General features: G+C 35.3%; 1 protein-coding gene across 5 annotated transcripts in view; it reads right to left on the bottom strand.

Annotated features, from left to right (window-relative positions):
• The window catches only part of LOC134535542 (constitutive coactivator of PPAR-gamma-like protein 1 homolog), a 233,913-nt gene that overhangs the window by 57,876 nt on the left and 153,980 nt on the right, over positions 1–22,057 (bottom strand). For all 5 annotated transcript variants that reach the window (XM_063374693.1, XM_063374692.1, XM_063374695.1 and 2 more), the window contains exon 15: positions 21,791–21,902. In XM_063374693.1, coding sequence (XP_063230763.1) covers positions 21,791–21,902 — 112 coding nt within the window. The remainder of the gene's footprint in view (positions 1–21,790; positions 21,903–22,057) is intronic.

Below are 22,057 nucleotides of genomic sequence, written 5' to 3' on the forward strand. Positions count from 1 at the left end.
TCGATTGTAGAGTCAAAACTGGAAATAGCTGGCCAAAGAATAGTTAAAATACACTTTTTTGATTTTACATATATGTTACATCATAGAATAACTATAGATATATTTCTTGTGCAGGAATTTATTTCTGTAATATGAGTCAGAGGCTAAACAAAATTTTATACATTTATACTTAATATTGTTTGTGAGTTACTTATCAGGTATGTTTCTCTAAAACATTGCAATATTATATTTTGTTGAAATTATGGTTATTTTTTTAATGCTGGATTTCAGGGATCTGTATTTGTGAGCCCTGATACCAGTAATTTACTATACAATTTAAGCGTCACTATTGGTAATGAAATACAAATTTTGGTGTTTACTTATTTGTTTTTAGAACTGTTCGTGATATGTGTTGGCATTTGATAATTTTTGGAAGTTACGTTCTTGTGTGATATAAACTAGAAGCTATTACAGAGTGTCCAGCAAACCAGGATAGACAAATTTCCTGACACTTCCCGGTTTTCCAGACAAAAATGAAATTTTTTTCCAGAAAAATTGTAAATGACTTCACAACACTAAAAAAAAAGGTATGATCTTAAAAAAATATTGACCATAACCTAACCAGTATATATTCCAGGCTGTGAAATCTAAAAAGTTTTTTTACTGGACCAGACTATGTATAAAAAAACGTAGCACTTCAAATAAGGTTTCAGCTTGCACTTCATGAATGAGCTAGTTAAGTCCATCATATCAATTCTGCATAATCCTAACATAGGCCTATATCAAAATATACAGCGACAAAAAATAGTTTATGCCCTTAACATTATATATATTTTTAATTCTTGCCCTTAATGATAAGAATATTTTCAGTTCTTGAGGCTCAGCATCTTCTTATCTATTAGGGCTGCTTCCTTGGCAGCATGTTCAAGAATTGATTGCTTCTGAGCTTCCAATTCAGCTGAAGCTATAACTTGTCTTCGTTTCTCTTGTTTTCTGTTTACTTCTTCTTCCCGATCTTTCCTTTTCTTCTCTGTAGTATCTTTGTAACAGGCATAAGCATTTCGCACAGCATGGATCATCTGTTTTGATATTTCCACTTTGTCCATACCACCTGCAGCAATCACTGCATCAAAAATCCTACGCTGTGCAACCAGAGACTCATCTACTATATAAAAATAAGTTGGGTTTTCCTTCCTGACGCTATAACTCCAGAACGCACAAACCGATTTCCACGGTTTTGCAGTCGTTGGAAAGGTCTCGGGCTCCGTGAGGTTTATAGCAAAGAAAATTTAGGAAAAATTCAGGACAAACCAACATTTTAAGTAGATGGCGCCGGTGCGTGATACATTGTTTGACAGCTACTCATTGTTCTTTGCTCAGTTAATTTCATGTGACAAACCGGTAAAGTGTTTACTGTGAAATTGTGAAAAAAAAAATAAGTTATTCGTTTCCTAACATTTCAATTGGAAACCATCAAATCAACTACTCATTGTTCTCTGCTCAGTTAATTTCATGTGACAAACCGGTATTGTGTTTACTGTGAAATTGTGAAAAAAAAAGTAAAAAAAAAAAATATAACGTATATTGTGCAAATTTTTATTCAATTTCAACAGCAGGCATTTGTCTTTAAGGTCGTAAGTTGAACTGTGTAAATTATGTGGATCGTGCATTTGAGGTTAAATTCACCACTCTGTCCATAGTCCAAAATGCCTAGAGGACGACGTGCCAACATCGGCCGCCGCACAAGACATGCAAGCCAGCAACAAGTGTATTCACAGAACTTAAGCGAAGAAAGACAAAATATAAGAAGAGAAAATGCCCGATTGAGACAACGCGTGAGCACACGAAGATCATTGGCATCATACAATCGCTTGGCATACCAATATGATCCCACTGCGAACTACAGTGATGATGAAAATTTAGATATTGGACCAATGACGACTACCGTATTGGCCCGAATATAAGGCGACCCCGTATATAAGGCGACCTGTAGTTTCAGGAGGCCAAACAAATGTAAAAATAATTTTGGTAGAAATTAAAGTGAAAATTCATTAGACATACATTTTGTGTTGATAAATCCTTTTTGCATTTATGTATAACAATTAAATTATATTTATCACATTACTTATTTAAAAAAAGGTTTGAATGGCCTACCCTAACAGTAAAAAAAAAAAAAAAAAAATATTTATATTTTTAAGTATTACACTAGAAATTTTTTCGTATGTTTACTCTAATGAAGCTGCATAGTTGTCATCTTCAGAGCTCGTTCCCCGCCGTTCCACCGATGTGTGATTGTTCATTTTTCACAGTTTACTGTATCTACGAATTTTAAATTTTTACAATGGCTATTAATCACTTAAAATACAGCATTTAACTTTCCGTTTCACTTAAGCTACGTATTACCACAGAACAATGCGTATTACTATTTAATAGTGTGTTAAACGTAACAAAGTAAACAAAGAATGCAGCTTGCCGGAACAAAACAAGTGGCTAGCTGCCATGATGAAGCATACGGCCATGAATAACATCGGTTACGTGACCGCGAATATTTGTCTATATTACTCTCTGACAGAGAGAGTCTCTGTCCTATTAATTTTAAAGAATAATCTATGATAATTAAGTTGTTTGAAAGGTTTTGACATATATAAAGAGTGGATTATTAAAATAGCTTTTGAAACAACGTACCAAATTCCTGTTAATATGGCGTCTTCGTGCGTGTTCGGCAATGTTCGTTTTACAACAAAGAAATATTGTGGAAAGACAGTTGGCAGCCGTGAATTTCCAAACATTACATCCAAAAAGTTTGTAAACGTAAACAATCGTTCTGAAAATAGCTGTGATATTTTAGTACAAATATTTCCGTTAAAAATCTGAAGATGAATTACCATAAATGTTAACACGCGATTGTAGACAAAGTACAAATATGAATTGTGTATATAAGGTTGCCATTTTGAGATGCTTCAACATTCACATTTTTACTCAAGAACAAATATTTTAATTTTCAACTTTAAACAATTGTGAATTACTGCAATATTGGGTGGATTTATCGTTTTCCCCGTGTGAGGTAACGAAGTTATAGTTTATATAAAAAATCGTGAACATTTTGTTTCTACTGTATCTTTCAGCTTGGAACTAATTTTTGCGGTTCTGACGTCTTGGGTGCGAAAATAAGGCGACTTCCAATTTTTGCATCTCTCGTTTATGTAAAAATGGTCGCCTTATATTCGGACCAATACGGTATATGCCGATATTGCAATGCGTTAAAGTTCAAAAGAGAAACGGCTGGATTGTGCTGCGGAAGTGGAAAAGTCAAACTGGATCCATTACTTACACCACCACAGCCACTGAAACCATTGTTCGATGGAAGTGATCCCGATTCCAGCCATTTTCTTCAACACATCCTTGAATACAATAACTGCTTTCGCATGACTTCCTTTGGAGCTAATATCATTCGAGAAGGCGGCTTCATGCCGACTTGCAAGGTAAAGTATCACTCACACCAACACAATGAATTGCAATACATAACAACTACATATACACCACACACTACACCATCACACGATCAGAAGTTACACCGTATTCTTAAACAAATGATTGTTTGCAATTACAGATACAAGGACAAATATATCATTTGTATGGTTCAATGGTGCCAACACCAGATGAACCGCATCAATTTCTGCAAATATATTTCATTTCGTCGATGGTGGATCAGCTGAATGTGCGGTGCAATATACAGGGAACACAACAGTTAAAGAGACGAATTATTGAACAGTTGCAAGCATTTTTTCACGCTAATAATGCTGTGGTTAATATGTTCAAAACAGCATTGGAACGAATGCCATCGGATACGCACAAATTTGTCATAAGAGCGGATTGTACCCCAACAGGTGAACATGTGCGAAGATTCAATGCACCCACCGTTAATGATGTTGCTGCAATTATTGTTTGCGGAATAAATTTAGAAAATCATTGTTTTTCACATGGGCAGTTATACGCTGCGTGTTCACGAGTTGGGAAACCATCCGCTTTGTTTGTGTTAACGTCAGACCAAAAAACAAAAAATGTGGTTTACCAAAGAGCACTTCAATGAAACGGATAATTTGCGGACACGTATAACGCTTCGATTCAGTATTTACTTTGGATTCACTTTCATTTACTTAGAGAAGTTCAACTAAATAACACTTCATTTTTGTAATCAAAATGAATTCATTACTGTTGTGAAATGAAATAAAATTTTTCCTTTTCAAGTATAAAACAAAAAAATTTTTTTCTTCATCTTTTAATCACCAAACGAAATGTTACATAAAACGAAGCCATTTGGTGGCGAAACGGAGTTCGCCGGGTTTGCTAGTTTCTCATATTTTCAACGAGGCACTCTTTGTTGACTGAATAGCCTCTCTTTAATGAGGCATTTCCATGAGATAATATCAGCACTAGTTTAAGGAATTGTGTCAAATGCTCGAAACTACCAAATGCCAGTAGCTCCAACCAAAACTTGTCCAGTGTCATAGAATTTCTTCTACAAGAGGCCAGTTTATACTGTACACTTTCCAAAGCACAGAGGTCTTTGTACTCCCTGTGTACTTTAGTCAGCAAAATTACCAGATATCCATTGGTTTTTTCAGTATATTTCTAAGGCATCTGACAAACGTTTCTGGGGAACTACTGCTTGCGTAGCTACCAAAGGGTCACAGCATGAAATAGCTTAGGTCAACTTGAAGTGAAGAGGAGAACGCAACATTATTTTTGAAATCATAGTTTGCAAAAATGTACGGCACTCATTTTTGAACTCCAGTATTTCTTGCTCTGACAATTTTGCCTGCGAGAGAGCAATTCTTGTCTCATAACCAAGTTCCACTAATTTTGGAGACATAAGATTATCCTTTTTAGTTACATCAATTGTGAGGCAGGGTGAATTTTTTTAAAACATCTGGCTTCACTATCTTTTCCATCAAGTTTTTTACAAGTGATGAAATACTGCTGTACAGGAATAGAGCTAAAGGAGCATCTGACTGAAATTCCCTTAAAAACGGTTCAAGTTCTAAAGAAACAGACTTAAAAAATGCCAATTTCACAGTCAATGCGTTGTCTAACAGATTCTGCAATTATTTGAAAACTATTACATGTTGGTACTTTTTTTGTAACAGAAATGTGCGCAACATACTTCTGTACACTTGGAAATATTTTCCAAGCTCTGTCTGCCACCTCAGCAATCTCAAGCCAATGAATCGAGCAGAACTTGAGAGGGAACAATGAAGAGCCTGTAATGGATATAAAATCAGCTCTCCTGGCAGGTACATGGTGCCACAAGTTATGCAAAGCTCTTAAAAATTTGACAACTTTCCAGCTTGCACTTTTCATGCCACCTTTAAAAGCACAGGAGGGTGTGCAGCCCACAACTGCCAATATCCAGCAAAATGCCAGCATCTTGGTTATCTTCTGCCATCTGCTTCTTAAAATCTACCAACAATTTTTTGTTGACATTGGGGCCGTCCATGGAAATTTGTATAACATTTTTCAGATTGATATCTTCCAGACATTTCTTAAATGAAAGCAACAAATCATTTGCAGTTGTATGACCCAGAAATGCGTAGTTGTAATATCGTGTAGCAAAAGCTTCCTTTTCCTTGTCCCAGAATCTGACATAATATCCATTAGTTGCATTTGAGAAACTTTGTTTAAACTATCATCAAAAGCAACAGTAATATGATGACAGTCAACAACATTATTTAATATTTCCTTTTTAAAGTAAGGAGCAAGGCTTGACACAATTGTGTATGCTAATTTGGTTTTCTGTAATTGCATTCCTGCAGCTATTTCACTATCTGGAAACATTATTTTGAATAAAGATACACTATTGGCAGCAGACCTAAGAGAAGAATGCTGCATGATGGCATTCAAACACAACAAAATTTCTGATTTTGTAACACTGTCTTTCCTGAAATATTGTTCAACACCTCGAGAACTCACAGACTGGGATCTGCTAGGCAAATCACTATTATGTGACAAAGAGCTTTGAGATGATTTGACGTTACCTGACGAATGAAGTTGTTCTTTAGAGGCTTGTCCATCAGCAACTTGTCCATCGAATTTGCTTGTGGTAACTTTAGACACAGCAGTAACAGATTTGAAAAAAATACCAACTGACTTGGAAGAATTCATTGCATTATTTGCACGTTGGTGTTTTTGGCCTTTCATGTGACTTGAAAGAGCTTGTTTCCCCATATTACTGAGGGAAACGACAGTCTTGCATAATTTACAACAAAAAAAATTCAATTTATCGCCCGACAGTTCTGCGCACCAACTAAATGCTGGGTCAAGTAACCATGTCGGATTGAACGATGTTTTCTTGAATTTAGACCTTATTCACCGAAATTGTAGAGGCCTAGTTGCAGCTCCAGTAAAATCTAACAGAAAGACCGCGAAATATTCGCAATGAACAAAGCGTAAGTTTGCATGCCCATCGCTACAGTGTAAAGAAATATGCTACCTTTTATAACTTCCTAAGATCACAGCACTAAAATTCGTAAGTATTTTGGCTATGATTAGAGTACAAAAATTTCCAAAATAATATTTGTATCTTTCAAAGAAAAGTATGTTTGGCAATCTCAGAGAAATGACGAAACGTATAAATGGAGGAAACTGCAGTAATGGCGCCGGTGCTCGGTTCGGCCAGTTTCGGTAACCTTCGGGTACACTCGAGAACCCCCAAAAGTATGGTATGTTGTAACCCAAAATATGGTACAGTAGCAATATATTAGGCAGACTAACTATGAACAGCAGCTTACAAGTTTACAAACTATGGTATCATCTGCCCCCTTCCTAACGTTGCATGCGGTATTATCATCAAAATACGGCGTGCATGTCATACATACGGTACGTATTTATAGACTTCATGAAAGCAGCACGCTTATATGTCGCAAGTCCAGATACGTAAAGGAAAACATTAATTTAAATATGATTTGATTTGTAAAATAGTAAAACTAAAGAGTGTATTCTGTAAAACTTTGAGAAAACCTTCATGATAAGCGAATGGTTAGTGGTTTTGGTCATTTCCAGAACTTTCACAATTTTCCCTGACTTTTCCCTGACCACCAAAATTCCCTGACTTTTTCAGGTTTCCCAGGTTTTCCTGGTCGCCGGACACACTGTATTAAGCGTATTGATCAAGTTTTTATGATAAATCATCAAGTTATTAAATGTTGAATTGGAAAGGTTACCAAGCAGATATGGTTACATGTGGTATTGTTAAATATGCCTCGGATAATTAATTTTTAGAATGTCCTGTTTGTATACTGGTTATAGCTTTATAGCCGAGATATTTTAATACTTACTATATATTTGAGGTTTTCTAAACCTGTTTGCTAGACCTGATTAAAGTGCCAATGGTAATAAATATGAGTTAATTAACATCACACGTTGGTACTAATTATTAGGGTTCTGTGAATATTCGAAATTACCGAATTCGAGTTCGAATTTTTTGATATTCGATTAGTAAATTCGAATCGAATTCTATTTACAATAATTCGACTTGACATCCCAACTCCCCCAATTTTAAAAGAAATGTAAATGGACGATTACATTTTCCACTTACAAAAAATTATACATCGAAACCCCTTATTTACGTTACCGTTATTTACGTTTTCACGTTATTTGAACCATTTTATTTCTGTCCCGTTTTAACCTAATTGGATGTAATGCAATGAATTCCCATTGTTTACAATGCGCCTATTGTTTACGCCGTTCTTTCTGATAAAACTGCTTACTAAATTAATTAATCCTATTACAAAGTAATCTGATATGTAAATCGTGTTTTAAAGACTTTTTTAAAAGTTAAAAACTTCATCTTAAACGTCTCGGGAGTCGCTTTATACCGCTTATAAAAACGTAAACAGCACCAGTTTGGTTGTGTTGATTCCTGTATTTCTGTATAGAGCGCGCGCACGTAGTCGAAAATTGATGTCGATAGCTCGCAGACTGCATGCACGCGCGTGCTCTGTCAGTAACAAAGTTAACCCGCACGATCGCTATGCGTATAGTTACAAATCACGTTCTTGTTACGGGTTTTTTTTTACGTTGAATAAAATGGTTTTATTGCATCACTCATTAATTTAAATTATTTAGCTTTCTTTCGCAAAGTCTACTTTTTAAATAAACGTACTTTCCATGAAAAGGTCTTGTTTTTATGGATTACTTTACATTTTTTCTTTGCATAATAGTATTCTTCGTTCACTCTTACCTGAGTTTTGGAATAAACAAAGCCTCTTGTAAACAAACATTTTCATTGGCTGCCGTCCGCTGCGCACATTATTCGTGCCCAAGAAATAGTCCCTTGGTTGCGTACCATTTGTAAGTATTTTTACACTACCTTTTTTTATAACAATTGTTGTTATATAGCATTATAGCGTTTCACCATTAATATCCAATACAGTTTAATGTGTCAGCAAATATTTACTTGCAATTATGTTAGTAGACGCTGTGTGTACAGTCTACAGTTGATACCCGGCGCAACAGTTGTATTTCGGATTCGTGCGCGCACGGTTTGTTATGGCTGACGCCTGACAAGGTTTTGTAAAGCACAGAACGGGAAAGCTTTTGAAAAGTGCACAGAAAACTATTGTGTTGAATGTTTTTAAAACATTTTCAGACAAATATTCGGATCGTCGTGTGAACGATATCGCGAGTTTAACAGCGGAATTTACGAGTGTTTCGAATAGCAGTGTGCTTCGTGCAAGGAAAGAATTACAGGACACTGGGACATTAACTTCCGGAAGAAAAGGAAACTTGAATATCCTGTTATCAAAACTTGTGATGATTTTGTGAAGACCGCTTTTAGGCGTAAAGTGCATAGTTTTTTCTTCGCAAATGAACCACCTACGCTGAACAAAGTGCTACGGTGCTTCCTGTTAATTACTTCGCCGTTATTTTATTAGCACAGACTGTACTGAAGTTTGTGTGTTGCAACTAGTTCTTGGCGCGCAAGAAGAATTCAGCCTATCACTTGCTGACGCGGCGCAGTGATACGACGGTGTTTGTTTATTTCAAACCTCAGCTAAGAGTGAACCCACGGTCTTACCCCTAATTATAAACTTGATTTTAGAATAAAATGTGCAATGCTTACGCAATAAAAACCATAATTTTTTTTTGACGCGATAATGTCTAATAAATTGATGAACGCCGGCTACACGCACGATAAAGTGCCCTGTTACGCACATTGTCCCGTTACACTGTGTCCCGTTACACTCATTGTTCTCTTGCGCCACATCTATCTCTCTTCCACTCGATTGGAACCATCGAATTGACTTTTTCGAGGCACATAAAACTTGAACACTCCGATCGTTTCCTACTTTTCCTATCATCATCCTATCCTTAACAGAATAACACAGATTGGAAGAAGTTAAATAGCAAACATTAGGCCTGTGCGAATATTCGAATTTTCGAATATCAAAACGAATAGTTTATTATTCGTATTCGATTCGATTTCGAATACTAACACTCCGAAAAAACGAATATTCAGTCATTTACGAAAAAGGCTGAGCGGGATCACTACATCTGGCCACGTAAAGCCCGTTTGAACACAGTAATTCGGAGCGATAACTAACGTATTTTATGTAGAAGAATGTCGTCAGGTCGTTTAAAATAGATTTGAACTGTCAGCATACTGATAAAGATAAATAAGTGTCTGTAAAATTCGTACAACCGGGACGTTATAGGTGACAGTTTTCAGATTAGAGGGTGAAACATGGTTTGTCGGCACTGTAATTTCGTTCCGAACGTGACGGCGAAGAGAAAGAAAATTGTAGACCATGTGGAAAACATCTGGCCGCATACTCACAGAAAATACTCCAAAAGCCTAACATGCTACGTCAATGTTTTTCAATAGGATAATACACAGCAAACGACCGGATGCAGGCGGCAACCCCCCCCCCCAACCCCACTTTATAACCTTCCCCCCTTCCCAAATTCCTCGCGTAGTGACAGCTCAGGCAATTATCCTGTCCCGCGCGTCAAAATAAAAACTCTTGCCAAGAACTTACTTAAAAGCTTGCGATCACATTACATGGTGTACCAAGATTGTGAAGTAAATGTGTTTTCTATGGGTTGGCCATCATGGAATTCTCAGATAATACATATTTTAACGTTGGTAGTCTACACAACCAAACTTGGTCCTAAAAAAATTCATAAATAGAACGTGTATCAGAATATTTAAAATTGAATTGCGATTAAAATACTAATTGTATAATGTATTAATTTTTGTCAATCATTATATTTCATTGTTATTACTACATGTGCGACCGTAACTTGTGATGAAAGTCGGCATTACTGTTGTATTACTAAGTAACAGATTTCTCTGTAAAGTTATTTAAAAAAAAAAACAAGATTCATATTTAGTCTATATCCCAAAAATGCTTTATTTTATTTTTTAGCATATTATGAGAATACATATGTGATTTATGCCTTATTTAATGCCAATGTAGCGACAATGCATCCATGTTCATGAATATAAAGTTTCCCAAATCAGTACATGCTTCATAATTTTTTTTATATAATAACGAATTAAAAGTACAATACAGTAGAACCTCGTTAATCCGTGATGCGCTAATTCGGGAATCGGATAATCCGGGACGATTTAAAAGAGAAGAAAAAAAAAGAAGTAAAAATTGTCAGCGCTTGAAATTAACGTCACGCGGCGGCCGGCAAACACTGCAAGCCATCGCGTGGGCCGCCAAACTCTGCAAAAAAAGCTGTTTGTACCGACCCTTTGTGTCGCCCCCCTTTCAGCTGTCACATTTGTCACTCTTTAAACTTGAGGGGGATGTCCTGACTTCTGCTTCCCGTCTCCCTTTGTTTGTTGCCACCCGCCAACGCACGGCAGGCGCCTGGCGAGTGACGTGTCTGGCTGGCATTCGGCTGTACGAAGAGGAAGAGGGGGGAGGGTGCAAGGTCAGCATGATCTTATCTTTCTCTCTTCGTCTGTTGTAAATGACCGTTAACTAATGGCTAGGCAGTGCTGTATTTTTTTAAGCCGAGACACTAATTCGAAGACGGCCGGCCCTTACCGTGAACGGCCTTAACCCAGCTGCACGCCGGTGTCTGAGAAGCTTGACAAGACCTTCCGGGCTTTTAATCGCTAGTCCGTGAAATTCGGTAATCCGTGATTATCTCGGTCCTGACCATCACGTATTAACGAGGTTCTACTGTACCTCAATAGGATGTGTTCCAAGGAAAACGTAAACAGGCCAAGTAAATTGCCCATCCCTAGATATAACATGTTTTATGGGATTTCAATTCTCATTCCAATTATTCGAACTCAATATTCGTATTCGAGAATAATTTGGTATTCGTATTCGATTCGAACTAAAAAACTGATATTCGCACATGCTTAGCAAACATGTATAAAAGTTATAGTTAAATTAATCTCTTCGTTAAAGTAATAAACATATTTGAATTAATGAGTGCAAATAAAAGTAAATTCATCAATTAAATTGTAGATTTAATTTCACTTCTTCTTTGTATCCATACAAAATAGTGATAATTCAATAAAAATTATTAAATTTTATTCATAAAAGTATGCAATAATTTTATCAATGTTTCGTTATGACGTTGTCATGTTAAACTATCGTCCGTAAACCAACTTTACAGACAACCAATTTTTTTTTCTTTTGTACCACTTCCTTATGCTGTGATATTTTTATTAATATTTTTATCCTTGAAAGTCAAACATGCTACCTAAATAAGGTGGCAAGTGAAGAGAGTTTTCTCTACAGTAGGCAACATAGTTACCAGCCGCAGAGAATTGTTGTTGCCTCACCATATCGATGAACTCACCTTTCTCCATGACAATTTGAAATGATTTGCGAAGTGATTTATGGACATATAATTTTGAAATTTTTTTTTTTTTTTTTTTAATTTTTGAGAATCTGGTTGTGCTTCTTCAAAATAGTCTCACTAATTTTTGTTACTTGATTTAAACTGTGAATTATGTGACAAGTTTTTCAAAGGAGGTATGTTAGAAATTTTCTATGATCTATGTTATTTTAACAAATATTCCCAAATTCGATTCAAAACAAATTCGAAACTCGTAAATTTTTTTGAAATTTGATTTGTATTCGATTCGAACTGAAAAATCACAATTCGCAGATGTCTACTAAGTATAAAAGGATGGTTGATATTTAGGGCTACGTTTGATAGTTATAGTTAATGTTAGTACTGTATTACTGTGGTATTCATTATGGTTCTGCGAATATTCAAAATTTCCGAATTCGAGTTAGAATTTTTTGATATTCAATTTGTCAATTTAAATCAAATTCATTTTACAATAATTTGACTTGCAAAATCTGGCCCGGATACACTAATATATGACATTCCCCCATGTTTAAAAGAAATGTAAATGGACAATTGATTACATCTTCCACTTACAAAAATTATACAGCGAAACCCCTTATTTACGTTACCTTTTTTTAAGTTTTCCCGTTATTTGAACCATTTTAGTTCTGTCCCGTAATGCAATAAATTGCCGTTGTTTACAACGCGCCTATTGCTTTATGCAGTTTACGCCGTTCATTCTGATAAAACTGCTTACTAACTTAATTAATCCTATTCATGGTTGCTACAGAAATAGAATCTTAGAATTCCCTGACTTTTCCCTGTTTTCCAGAAACTTAAGAGAAAAATTCCCTGACTTTATTTTGAAGTACATTACCATAAATATTAACGTGCATATGATTAAATGTAATATAAAAATTTCAACATGAGGTAAAACAAGGTTTTTTTTTGTGTTATTTTGACGGCAGAATTGCGAATGTGTTTTTTTCCTTCGACATGGCTGGTGAGAGCTCTTCGACCCATATTGCTGAGTTGAATACTTTTATAGCACTAAGTGCAGTATGCAGAATTTATGTTTTTAGCAGAGGGTTTGATATGCTGAAACTGTGGCTTCTTGAGCCAATTCTCCTTAAAAGTAGTTTTCTTCGACATCTCTAGCTAAAAAAAAAGTACATATTAATATTTTCAGGTTAGGTTAAAACATTATTGTTTATGAATTTTTAAGAAAATATAACTACACAAATAAAAAAACAATTACAAATTCACACCTAGCAATATAACGGGCCTACTTAGAGAATTACAATAGCAGCATTACAACATGCAATACTCTTACAATCTTACAATGTTAAGAAACGATTCTGGGGAAAAACATGTTCAGTTATGCATATTTTTTTTTTAAACAATGTGTCACGCAACAGAACTCACGGATTATAACGGTTGAAAAAAATTATTTAAAAAAAAATAGGTAGAAAAATGCAAAAACATAACCGCACACAAAAGCCACGTGTTTTCGTATCAGCTTGGTAGTTTTCAAAATGAGAATTGGTATTGCCTCTTTATCAAAATGCACTTTATTTTCTTATGATCGCATCAAAAACTAACTTCACCTCAAACAACGCCTTTAAATCCACGTAATAAGCTTTGTACTCACCTTATTCCATGTGAAAATAGCCTTCAAAAGATAGACGCCATGCCCGTTCTGTAGTTCACTGCATGGAACGGAACATAATACAAAGTCTCAAGGGCAAATAAAAAGAAGCAAAACACGAACAAATGAAGGCCTGGGTTCGCTAGTGAAAACACGTGCCTGGATTGGCCAGAAGTTATGGTGGGTGGTTGTAACAGCCTATTGCAACGGACAATCGTAGACCAAGTAAAAAAAGTTGCAGTTGCCGTGTGCCTTAGGTAGCATCATTTTAATGGAGTCGTTCGGTTGCAGTACGAGCGCATCAAAACAAAGCTTTGTTTGAACTATACGCAACTATAAAATTTCCAGAATTCGTAGAATTTTCCCCGACATTTCCTGGAATTCCTTGCCATTTCCCGGTTTTCCCCATTTTCTAGTCCTGTGGCAACCATGCTATTACAAAGTAATCTGATGTGTAACTCGTGTTTCAAAGACTTTTTCAAAAGTTAGAAACTTCATCTTTAATGTCTCGGGAGTCGCTTTATACCGCTCATAAAAACGTAAGCAGCGCCAGTTTGGTTGAGTTGATTCCTGTATAGAGAAAGCTCATGTAGTCGAAGATTGATATCGATAGCTCGCAGACTGCATGCACGCGCGCGCTTCCTCAGGAACCGAGTTAACATGCACGATCGTTATGCGTGTAGTTACAAAACACGTTCTTGTTAAGGGTTTCTTTTTTTTTACGTTGAATAAAATGGTTTTATTGCATCACTAATTAATTTAAATTATTTGTGTGCTTTCACAAAGTCTGGTTTTGTTTTTATTGATTACTTTACATTTTTTTTTGCATAATAGTAAAACCCACGGTCTCACCCCTAATTTTCAAACTTAATTTTAGAATAAAATGTGCGATGCTTAAGCAATAGAAACTGTAAATTTGTTATTTTTCTTTTGTACAACTTCTTTATGCTGTGATATTTTTATTAATATTTTTATCCTTGAAAGTCAAACATGCTAAATAAGGTAAGCTGTGATACTTTTTATGGTCTTCACTTTATTTAAACTTTCCCACTTTTTAAACTTTTTTACTTTGACCCCATGAAAAGTGGAAATAAGTTTTACTGTAAATAATGTGTGTAGCCATGTCCACTTTGTAAAATAACCAATTAAAACTGTCAAACGTTCAATCACTAATGATGGCCAGTCTGTAAATTTACAAAATACAGTAATTAGTATGATTTTCAGAGAATAACGGACATTTAAATTATCGATACGGTACTTACATTACACCGCCTTTATTTTATAAATATCTGATGAATTTGAATGTTTATATCATCACGTCAGCGGCAAGCTAAGGTTACTACTGAAGCGGAATTCGAGAACGAAATGTGTACTGCACAGTGCACACATGCTCCTCTTTAAAGTGAAAAGGCACCTACACAATTGAAAACATTTACCATTTATCTTACCCTTTTGGAGTCTGCATTGCACAATACATTTTAAAAGTATTCAACCTATAAAAATTAAAGCGGTTTTTGAAATGCATAAACTTTAATTACAGCTTTATATTTTTTAATAATTGATCTGTACATATAACATGTATCGGCTTGGAAACCAAGATTGTTAGTTATCGGCAAAATGGTGGCTTGACATTGACCTTAGTATCCAACATTTCGGAAACGTAAAGTAAAAAATCGTCGACTTTAACGGAACAATCTTTTGAGAGCTATCGTAGAGTCAAATGTTAAGTTTTCAATTGTGCAAACAGGTCTAAATGCACGTCCATTTCGTTACATGCTTCTTTATCTTTTTCTGTGCTTGCACAAGTGAGTACCATGGGTGTCTTGAACCAGTTTAAAAACTGAAGAAAAATGAGCGAAGCAAGAAAAAAATAGAAAGAGAAGCTTCTTGTGGAATTATTATGAACCTGGTGAAGGATTCGCTAAATGCTTACAGTGTAGTAAGAAACTGAAGATGCCCACAGGTTAGTATTAAATTATGGTCGTCTTATTTATGCCTAGTCGACACGGAACAAGGCATTTTCGCTCCAGCTGTATTAAAATTCTGCTATGTTGATTCCACTACACAAATATTATTAATATAATTAATATTTAATTTTTATCTGCTGATATAATACTTTTATCTTCGCCCGACGAGGTAAACAAACTGTAATCAGACTATTTTCGTCCGTGCTATCACTTGTAATTGCTGATGGAAAGTACACACGTCTAGTGTGTTATTAATTAATTGAAAGTATCGTGCAACCAGTAAAATAACAATTCTTATTTTTGGTCTACATAGGTATAATGAACACAAGTCTAAAGTGCTTCCACTTATCTTCAAATTACCAAAATCTATTTGTGTAAATTTGTACATAGGGCCTAAAATGTTTTACTTAGTAATTTTATTTCACATTTCAGGTGCAACTTCTTCGTTGAGAACTCACCTTTCCTGCCATCACTCCATCCAGTATCATGAATTTTTAAAACTATCTGGAGGATTTAAAGAGAAATCCACACCAAAATCAACCGCTGTCACATCAACATCTGCTAATGGTATAGGTGAGCAGCAAGAACCAATTTCAGCTTTTCTGAAAAAAGTTGACATGCCTGCTCAGGTAAAAGAAGCAAAGTCTATCAACATGAAGATTGCTCGAATGATTGCCATGTGTCATCTACCATACAGGTTCATAGAAGAAAAAGGCTTTCTTGACCTTATGCATCATCTGAAACCTAATTACAAGTCCCAGTCAGCACAACATTTTCTCGACAGATTGTTCCTGAACTGTATAACCTAGAAAGGGACAAATTACAGGCCATGATTAAAGAAGATTTCATGTTGCACTGACAACAGATGATTGGATGTCGAGAGCAGGGGACAGCTACATGTCACTAACATGCCACTATACAAAAGACTTGGTATGTAGGTCAGTTACTCTTGGTAACATTGCTGTTGAAGAATTGCACACTGGTATGAACCTTCGACAAAGACTCTCTGAAATGACCAGAAAGCGGTGTTTGCCAACCCCCCCAACGAGTAGAGTCCAATAAAAATATTCATAGTAACAGACAATGCCAGCAACCTGAAATCTGCTATCAGTGGAACAAACTACATGCACAGATTTTGTTTTGCACATACACTACAGCTTGCCATTTCTGATGCCAAGAACTCGACACCCCACGTCAAAACTTTAATATCCAAAGCACGCAAAATTGTTGGTCACTACAACAAAAGTTCTGCTGCAAGGTCAAGGCTGGGCAAGGTGCAAGAAAATTTCCAGCAGCCAAAGCTCAAACTGATTCAAGATGTCGAGGCTTGATGGTGTAGCGAGTATGCTATGCTGGAGAGATTGTTGCACCTTCGAGAAGCTATAGCTAGAGTCAAGATTTTGTGGTGTTATTTTAAGACAAATTTCGGTGTAAAGAAATAAAGATTTCGGTGTTATATGGTTTTATTTTTTTGCTCAAAATACCCACAGCAAAATTTTCTTGCTTTTCTGTACGACATGCAAATTTATTAAAACAAATATTAATAAATACTAAAACCTCATGATCTAATTACAATTAAGTTCATTTGCAAATTCATTGATAATTAAGTTCATTTGCAAATTCATAAATTCAAACTTTTAAATAACTACTAAAAATTTCACGACTTAATTACAATCACATACACTACAAAATTACACAATTAAGCACTTCCAAAGTTACTATTAAGACGGTTTTATTGAAATGCTATCAGTTAAATTTTCCGCATTTTCTGAAGTGAGACGTTGTCTTCTGTCACTAACTACCAGTGAGTACCTGGAAAATGAACGTTCTGCATCAACATTTGATGTTGGGAACCAGATTGCCCTTAAACTGGCTTGAGCAAATTCACTGTAGTCCCCCTTAAGGGAGCAAAGTACCTTTGCAACATCAATTTGGCTTGTTTCTGGCAATGAAAGTTCATCCTCAATTTTTTTTTGAAAGCAACATAGCCATGTATGAATGTATCAACGGGAAGATGGGAAACAGAAGGCAAGTTATGCAGAGACATCTGTAGGTTTGCATCTTCTATGCTAACTAGGCATGTGCGAAAGTGACTTTATCCACACGAAATGAAAGTGAAAGAAAATTTATCAAGTTTCGCGAAAGTGAAACGAAAATGAATTTTTCTATGAGATAAATATATTCTTAACGAAAGTTAAGCGAAATTTTTTAATTAACAAAGAAAAAAAGTGCCCCAAAATTTGCTCTTCAGTAATAAATTCTATTACATAAATCATTTTTGTAACTTTTGATGTATATATAAATATTACTATTTAATATAGTCAACATCCGCCCTAGACCACACAACACAGCCCCATGTCACTCGTAAATTTCAAGAATCAATCCAGATCTTTCAGGGCACAGACTATTTCCTTTACAGTCGTAATGTCGCAGTCTATGATAATATATTTATCACGTGCATGGTACTGATGAAAAAACACGTGACTACTGCGGAACGGCCGTCATCTTGCAACACTGTCACACATGGCTAGCTCAGGAAGCTGTAAACCAGGCAAGGGACATGGTCAAAACAAAACATAACAAATGGTTGCTGCCAAGTGACTTGTTGACCTTTTTGTCTAATTGGCTGTATATTATGAGGATTTTATATGCCAGTCAGAGTATGTAAATTTTAAATAAAGCAGACGACAATGTTTTTGTTTGGCTGTGCGCGAATTAAAGTAGGTACGTTCTTTGTTTATGTGTATACGGTAAATACTAAATAGTGTACTAACAGTTCTGGAATGTATGTTTTACGAATATAGTACCTACACTACTGTTTGAAAGCAAATGAATCAGGTAATTTTTCAAATATTGCATGATTTTGTTTTGATACCTAGGCCTACTGTAATCACGGTTGAATTTTGTTTATTTTATCTGCCATGTTTGTTCAAATTATGATTTTACCGTATTTTCATTAACGTGAGTTTTTTTCATCACCACGTAAATTAATCTTAATGGAAATCTTTTTTCTAATTAATGTCTTTATATGATTTGCATATGTTATTACATTATTAGTAATAACAAGCAAATCATATAAAGACATTACAGTAGAATCCCAGTGCTAAGTACTTACAGGTACCTCAAGTTTTTGTACTTAGTACTGAAACATGCATACATATCTTTACAAAGAGAAAAAAATATATATAAAAAAATAGCTACAGGAGAGCCGCAATGCCATATGTATTCGCAACTGCGACTTGCTTTTTTCCCCTTGCTTAGTTCTCTGAGTATATCCACTTTTTCCTTAAGCGTGAATTGCTTTCGTTTCTTTTTATCTCCAGGATCATTCATATTGTAGCACAAATATAATGCGGTGTCTAAATAACGTAACCTGTAAATAAACTCAACAATAACAATAAACAATCCCGGCACAGACATCAAACAGTATTTTTAGCGTAGCGTAACACTTTTGTCTAAATAATTAATACTTCTCTCAAACCTCCGTCTTTCGATGTATCGAATGGTGTTGTGTTGCTCACGTCGCATACTACATACGGTATAATCTATGGTTGTGCGCGCAACTGTTTGTTAACTTTGTTTTGAGAATTTAGAGGTTAGAAAATACGTTGCGGTGGTATTTGTGTATCTTTGTTATACTACATTAATCATTTAGCTGGAAATTTATTTACCAGTTTAAGTAAATTTTGGTTTAGTAATGCCACGCTACTAGTAGAATTTATACGTTATAGTGAAAATATGATACTTTAAACTGAAACCGTTTTGCATGGCGAAGATACGATTTTTGGCGGGCACTTAAAAAAAATTCGTTAAGTGAAATATACTTTATAATAAGGTACGTTATTGTACCGGTATTCTACTGTACATTTTTGTTAAATTACGATTTCTTTTTCAACTAGAACAAACGAACTTCGGTAAGCTATTGAACTTTCGTTTGGCTCGAAATATTTCGCTAAAAACGAACTTCGACAGATGAAATTCTTACCGAAATCGAAAATAAAAGTAGCAAAATTTCGATTTCGGTATCGGTATACCGAACATTCGCACAACCCTAATGCTAACCCTACTCACATTTCTTGGGTTGAACAGCAAATTAATGGCATTAAAGACTCTTAGACAAGGATGTCGTTTAACAGATGAGTTTTGCCTCAAACGCTTATGTTTCTCACTCGCGACATGTTTCACAAGCGTATCGCGTCTCTCGTAGTCTAGCCTGCAGTTACAGAATTTGCACATTAAAATTTTATCACTGATATAAAATCCTTCGCTGGAAAATTCTTTCGATCGGTCACTGGCAGAAACCTTCGTTTAAGGCATTATCAAAAATTTTTTAATCACATAGGAAGAATTTAACCTTTCAATACGCAAAAACTTGCCGTGCTGGATAGATCAAAACAATGGAGAATAGATGCGAATACAAACGCATACCGAATACCAACATACGTACGTGAAAATTAATACCGACATAAACATGTACTATTTATTATTTACAATTGTTACGTTAAGCAGGGTTAATTTTATTTTCGTAGCCTACGTACTTTATTTTAAATAAACAGTAAAAGCAATGCGCTTTAGTGTGTAATATTTTAATGATTAAAAACGTAATCTTAGAAAAACATATTTTGGACGTTTGTTATTTTTGTATTTACAGAAAGTGAACGGCGGCCATTGTTTCATAGTTATCAACATCTTAAATTATTATGGTACACAAGATTACCGTTTAAAGAAAATATTACGTTAATTCCGAGACTTCATTTTAAAATCTATAATTAATCACCGTCGCATATAATATATATTGCTGCTAGTTACTGTAAGAAATATTTGATTGTGCTGAAGATAGTGAATTGTCCTTACAGAATGGAAAAAAAAAAAAAAAAGTAAATAATCAGGATAGACGAACTTTCGTGACATATCGCGGATTTCGCACAATTTCGTTTTATTTCGTGTTTTCAAGCGGTTTTCGGTGTTATTTCGTTTTATCGCGCATTACCATATAATCGTGGCTCTAGCTATAGCTGCTGAGCTGAGTACTTCCAACACAGATACAGATTCTGTCACAGAGTGAGTGGAAGCTTACCAAATTAATCGTTAAAGTTATGAAACCTTTTGCAGAAGCTACCAAAGAGTCAAGTGAGAACAGTTACCCAACAGCTTCAATGATTGTTCCAATTATTCACTGCCTGAAAGCAGCAACACTGAATTACATACAGAATGAAAACACACCTGGTGTAGCATTTGGACGAAACCTTTTGAAGGCTTTAGCAACAAGATTTCCATTGTACAAAATGGATGATGTAAATGCCCTATACACCATTCTTGACCCAAGATACAAAATTACATTATTTGAATATGAAAATGAATGGCAACATTCAATTATTCTACTTAAGAAAGCACTACAGAATACTCAGATCGATAATGCACCTGAGAAGTTTGCGAACTCTCTTCAAGTCATGCAGCCAGAAAGTACTGAATCCTTGTGGGATGAACTGGACAAACAATCCCTAACCCAACCTTCAACAGATGAACCTTCATCTATAAAGGCTATTGAAAGTTACCTTGCAGCACCCTACCTACCAAGACATGACAGTCCATATGAGCGGTGGAGAAACAACAGTCACAATTATCCTGCCATTGCCAAGGTAGCAGACAACTACCTCAATCTGCCAGCCAACCAGGTGGCAAGTGAGAGAGTTTTCTCTACAGCAGGCAACATAGTTACCAGCCGCAGAGAATTGTTGTTGCCGCACCATGTTGAACTCACCTTTCTCCATGACAATTTGAAATGATTTGCGAAGTGATTTGTGTTAGTGCTACAGACATATAATTTTTAATTTTAATTTTTTTTATTTTTGAGAAACTGGTTGTTCTTCTTCAATATAGTCTCACCTTAATTTTAGTTACTTGATTTAAACTGTGAATTATGTGACAAGTTTTTCAAAGGTGGTATGTTAAAATTTTTTAATGATCTATGTTATTTTAACAAATATTCTAAAATTTGATCTGAAAAAAATTCGAAACTCGTGAATTTTTTGAAATTCGATTCGAATTTGATTCTAACTGAAAAATCACAATTTTTTTGTCCACTGTTATAATAAAAGCAAAAATAACATTTTTCTAGTTTTTCTAATTTCTTTGAGTCAATGCTGAATCAATTGGAGCATTTGGAGTTGCTAAAAGACTTAAATCTAACTCATCTTATGTCCTAGTTAGTCCCTTCTTGAAGGTTGATCTGCTGCTAGTTTTTTTGTCATCTTGTAGACTGGAGTTTAGGCAGAGGAAAACTAATACAACAGGTAAGATTAAAAGCTATACATGAACAGCCAATTTTATGCAGCTACATCTTTCATTACTTTAGAAAAAGTAAGTTTACCTGCAATTCTTGAAGGTACTGGGCATTCATCAATTCAGGGGAAAATGCTTGGACAATGAAGGCATCCAGTTCTGGCTTGCGGAGAACCGGCTTACTCAAAGACATGATGTATCTGGGGAAAAAAAAAAAAAAAAAAAAAAAAAACCAAATTAAAATAACTGAAAATGATATTTTGAAGGTGGTTAAGACTAAATATGAAAAACAAAATTAGCTAAACTGTAGAGTATTTTACACACACATATATTGCTAGACAGGGCCAATTGGTCA

The sequence above is a fragment of the Bacillus rossius genome, chromosome 8 (assembly GCF_032445375.1).
Source record: "Bacillus rossius redtenbacheri isolate Brsri chromosome 8, Brsri_v3, whole genome shotgun sequence".
NCBI classification, from domain to species: Eukaryota; Metazoa; Arthropoda; class Insecta; order Phasmatodea; family Bacillidae; genus Bacillus; species Bacillus rossius.